This window comes from Gossypium hirsutum, chromosome A13 (genome assembly GCF_007990345.1).
Source record: "Gossypium hirsutum isolate 1008001.06 chromosome A13, Gossypium_hirsutum_v2.1, whole genome shotgun sequence".
Classification (NCBI taxonomy): Eukaryota; Viridiplantae; Streptophyta; class Magnoliopsida; order Malvales; family Malvaceae; genus Gossypium; species Gossypium hirsutum.
In genome coordinates, this window is record NC_053436.1 from 16,244,720 (window position 1) to 16,250,156 (window position 5,437).

General features: G+C 34.3%; 2 protein-coding genes across 2 annotated transcripts; both read left to right on the plus strand.

The window, feature by feature from the left end:
* The first annotated feature begins 416 nt into the window (after positions 1-416).
* LOC107894087 (2-oxoglutarate-dependent dioxygenase 19) lies at positions 417-3,295 on the plus strand. The gene is made up of 4 exons (XM_016819294.2): positions 417-923; positions 1,004-1,239; positions 2,427-2,754; positions 2,896-3,295. The coding sequence occupies exons 1-4, from the start codon at positions 636-638 to the stop codon at positions 3,145-3,147; spliced, it is 1,104 nt and encodes a 367-aa protein (XP_016674783.1). The 5' UTR covers positions 417-635; the 3' UTR covers positions 3,148-3,295.
* A 1,476-nt stretch (positions 3,296-4,771) lies between these two features.
* LOC107894932 (protein PELPK1) lies at positions 4,772-5,122 on the plus strand. Its single transcript, XM_016820098.2, has one exon. It carries the CDS (start codon positions 4,772-4,774, stop codon positions 5,120-5,122), a length of 351 nt encoding a protein of 116 aa, XP_016675587.1.
* Positions 5,123-5,437: the final 315 nt, after the last annotated feature.

Consider the following 5,437-nt stretch of genomic DNA (forward strand, 5'->3'; position numbering starts at 1 on the left):
ATTTAAATAGCGGTCCGTTACCGAAATAGCGGCCATTATATAGCGGTAACGGCACCGTCCGAAACCGCTACTGCCGAAACCCGCTATACTCGCAATACACAATAAGTAATGTAAAATTCACGACCGCGATACCTGCAATGACCGCAATAGCATCCGTTATGTCCGCAACCGCGATAAACGCAATGCGACCGAAAACGCGACCGCGACCGCAATTTAAATCCCTGCAATACATTCAAATAGTCATCTGAATAAATACGCATTATACTCTCTCTCTTTTTTCTTAATTAAGATTTTATCCCATTAAAATTTCTTAATAATATTTATAATAAGGCAGCATGTTCATATACTTTTTTTCATTCTTTAGCAATTATTAACAAACTTTAAAACAAATTAAATGAATTGAAAATATTTGAATGGAATGGAATTGAGATGGTTAGCATTGATGAGATGGATGATCCAATTTGAGAAACAATGATTTAATACGACAAGGAAAGTACTGAATTGGACACTGTTATGGCAGCCACCTACAAACATCCATTATTCACAACACATCAACACACCATACATTTCCACTTCACCCTCGCCGACAAAGAACCCTGGCTCAGCCTCTCTCCGTCGCCTTCGTCAGTCTCCCCATGGCCACCACTGCTCCGACCGGTTCTCCACTGTCACAACCATCTCTTACTCAGCCACCACCACCACGGAAGCTAACAACCGTTAAAGTACTATCCGAATCGCCCGGACTTTCTTCCATCCCTTCCATTTACACCTTCCCAAAACAAACCTACCACGAACCAGTTTCAGACACGAAAGAACCAATCCCCACCATCGATTTCTCCCTCCTCACCTCCAGTCATCCCGATCAAAGGTCTAAAACCATCCGAGAACTCGGAATAGCCTGCCGGGACTGGGGCTTCTTCATGGTATATATATGTTTCTTCTTCCATCGATATTAGTTTTATTGATCATTTGTTTTTGGTATTTGATTTGGGGATATTCTCAGGTGACCAACCATGGGGTGCCGGAGAGGATGATGAAGGCAATCATCGAGGTTTGCCGGGAATTTTTCGAGCTACCGGAGGAAGAGAAGCGAGGAATTGGTGGGAAACATGTGTTGGATCCGATTAGATCTGGAACCAGTTTCAATGAATCAGTGGATGAAATTTTATGTTGGAGAGATTATGTGAAGATATTTCAGCACCCTGAGTTTCACTCACCCAACAAGCCTCCTTCCTTCAGGTCTGTTGTTGTTCAAATTTATCTTCCGTCACCCATTAAGAAAGTGTATTCACAAACTTTTTCTCAAGCTCTCAAAAATCCCATTAACGGTAAAGTAGAAAACTCGAACTGAAATTGAAGGGCATATAATAATTATAAGATAACCGAACCGCTATTAGTTGCGAACTTTCTTTTACCATTATTTGGTTACACTAATTTAGTTGAATACTTAAAAGATTGTTAAAAGAATTCATTTAATCCCTTTTAATTTGGACCTATCAATAACTTTTTAAAAATAGAGGGATAAAATGTGTCAAACTGAAGTGTAGAAAATAAATTTTAGCATAGTAAAGAAGTAGACCCATTCAAAATATTGCACTCCTCTTTATTGTTATTTGGTAAGTTGGGTGTAAGTAGAGGTCATCATGGCGAATTCGTAACAAACTTTTTGGCTCAATTCAAAAAAAATTTAAAATTTTGTTCAAATTTAATTTTAAAAAAAAGTTAAAATTTAAATTTAATATTTACCTGTATTAATTTTTTATATAAAAATAAATTTAAAAAATATAATACATCATACACAAAAAAAATTAAAATAAACATATCCTAGCAAATTGAAAATAAATAAAAAAAATCTTTGTATTTAAATAACACTAAAATAAGTATAATTTAACAAATAAATACCTTTAAAATAGTAACAAAATTAACAATAAAATAATAATTATACATATTCAAACAATAACAATAAAATGATAACAATAGAATAGTGAAATGATAATAAAATAATAAAAAAATAATAACTTTTTTTTTCAAATTTAAGCTAGGCCGATCTGGGTAGATGCTAAAAAAAGTTACCTAATACCCAATTTTTTTCTAAATAGATTTTTTTTACTCAAATTTATTTTTCGAATTTATATTTTTACCTAAATCTTTTTATTTTTCGGACAGACTTACTATAAATAGGCATTACCTGAAATCCTAATTCATTAAAAAAGAAATAGAATCCAGCAACATAATATTTGCCATTGGTTGGGACCTCTCCAATTCGGTAAAAGAGTGTCGGGTACGCGGATGTATCTTATATCAATATATTCAATTATTAAAAAAAAAAAACGTTGTTTATGAAGTTAAAACTACATTATCTTATTCTCATTTTCGACTATGCCTACGTAACATAGATTACAACAGCATTTGCCTAAATTTTTCAGAGAAATTGCATTGGAATACAGCAAAAGAGTCCGGCTAGTAGCCAGAGAAATAATAAGAGGAATATCTGAAAGTCTGGGGCTAGAAAAGGACTACATTGATGAAACTCTAAACCTTGAGAATGGCCTGCAACTGATTGCAGCAAACTTGTATCCGCCATGTCCACAGCCGGAGCTGGCAATGGGGTTGCCTCCACATTCGGACCATGGTCTTTTGACCCTCTTAATCCAAAACCAAATAGGGGGACTTCAAGTACAACACAAAGGCAAATGGGTGAATATAGACCCTATCCCCAATTCATTTCTAGCCAACATTGGCGACCATATTGAGGTACAACTCCAAATTCCCTCGCACTTTTTTCCCCATCTTGTTTTGTTTTGGTTGATAGGATTCACATTTACTTCATATATGGTAGCCATATCATGCATAGTTTATCCAAGCTTAATTTGACACGGTGTACTTTTATGGAAGATTTTGAGCAACGGAAAGTACAAAAGTGTCCTCCATCGAGCTGTGGTCAACAACAGGGATGTAAGGATATCCATAGCGGTGCCCCACGGACCAGCATTGGATGCCATTGTTAGCCCAGCTCCAAAGTTGGTGGAAATTGTGGGGAATCCACCAGCATATGGAGCTATGAAATATAAGGAATATTTGGAGCTTCAACAAGGTAGCATGCTCAATGGGAAATCTAGCTTGGAACGCATACGAAACGGAGTTTGAGTTGATTTAAGTTAAGTGGCTGACTTCATTTTATGAGGAACCAATCACAACAACTGTATTTCATTTCACCACTTCTAAACTCCAATAGCCATAGGAAGATGAGCTACTATAACGTTTAATCTTCACCAAGTTTCCTCCTTTTCAACCATTTATGATCTGCTCCAAGGCCTATATAATCCCTAACATCATGCTTTCTCTTCCTCACTCATAACTAGCTATTAAGATAACAAACTCTTGTTTCAAACAATCCTTTTTCTAGGGCTAACTTATTGACAAAAAATAAATTAATTATGATACAACATTTTAACTTACTAATTTTTAATTTGAAACCAGTTAAACATTATTCAAAGAGTTTTCTCGATAGTTTATTGACAATTTTTATAAGAGCGGGTTCATTGAGATCGATGGTGAGATTAGTTTTAGTGAGACTAAAAATAACAATGATAATAAGATTAATTGTAATAACCGTGATATTAAACTCTATATTGTAATATGTGAATTCGAATGAAATAATAACAATGATATCAAAATAAAAAATGAATATAAAAAATATTAAATTGAAACATATATATATTTTATAATAAATATAAATTAATTAACAAAATACAAATTAGAGTTGAGGAAAAAAAACCCACCAATCTTGTCTTGTTCCATTTCTAAATAATGTTTGTTGGTATTAACTTATGTTCTCACCTGACTCAGACAAAATCATTGCCACCTCAATTGGTCGTTCCAACTTCCAATTGCTTCTTGCTTGTAGGCAGCCTAATGCAATATGGCAGGTTTAACTTGGAGGCAGACTTGTTAATTTAAACTTAAGTTTTTGACTCAATTCAATTCAATTTATTATAAAAATTAACAGTTTAAACAAAAAATATTTAAACTTGAAATAATTTAAACCTTAAATGACTTGAATAAACTCTAAATTATCTGAATTCAATATAACCTACTTGAAAAACTTAATTCCCAAAACCGAATGACCCAAAGATTAAATTGGCATTTCATGTGAAAATTTTAAAATAGAATTCATCTAGTCCATATCAATCCATTTCAAATCTAACTCAACTCATTCAATTTACATGTATAGTTGAGGGGTGTATACATAGTTTCTTTATATAATCAACTCGAATAATAGAGATAATATTGTTAAGAAAAATATCTATGAATCCAAAAAAAATTAATTTTTATAAACTGTAAAAGGGTATAGAGAATACTCTAACTCTAATTCTATATATATATATATAATCAACTTTGAAAGTTATCGTCTCATGCCTAACGTGCTTGGGAAACTTTGCTAACTTAGAGGTTAGTCGAAGTATACTATTTGACATATTCTTAATTTAATTAAGAGGCTGACTTCATTACATGAGGTAGCTTCCATGCCAACCACAACTACTGCATTTCACCTATTTTAAACTCCAAAATCCCATGAGAAGATGACCTACCAATACCTTCAATATTGACTGAGTCTCCATTCCAAACATACATGATCAAATATTACCAATTCCAGTGGCCTATTCCCACTGCTCCAGGGCCTTTATAAACCCCAACACCATGCTTTCTCTTCCTCACTCAAAATCTTTCTTTCATCAGCTTATAATTAGTTTCAAAATCTCTGGACAAAATGGGTTATTTCAATTGCTTTGCTTTGGGATTCTTCGTGGCTCTGTCGCTTGCAAGCATTGATGTTGGGGTTGCAGCTCGTCACCTTCAGCAACTGCCTCCAATTCCAACATTGCCTACAACCACACTCCCACCATTCCCATCTATCCCTAATCTCCCACAGCCATCCATACCATCTTTCCCAAGGCCTGGGGCGCTTCCTCCACTTCCTGCCATGCCTGCTTTGCCCACATTGCCTAGTGTACCAAGGGCCACATTGCCCCCTCTACCAAGCATGCCTTCGATTCCCACAATCCCAACTACAATTCCCTCTATTCCATTCTTCTCTCCACCACCTTCTCCTAGTCCTTAAAAATCCCTTTCGCTAGGTGATGGGTGGCTATTCCAATCCAGAGTCTTATTTTTTTGTCCACCACTTATATTGCATTGTATAAATGGGAGTTTCCCCAATTCCCATGATTTTCTGTACTTTGATACTTATTTTGCTTATTATTGGATTATATACTTATTATATATATAATGTTTTCATTAACTAATTAATTACTGAATCCATTGTTAACACACGAATTTACCAAATTAAGATAAGAATGAAACAATAAATATAGACAAAATAAATTAATTATGATGCAACGCTAAATTAAATTTAAATTATTCTTTGAGAAAGTAA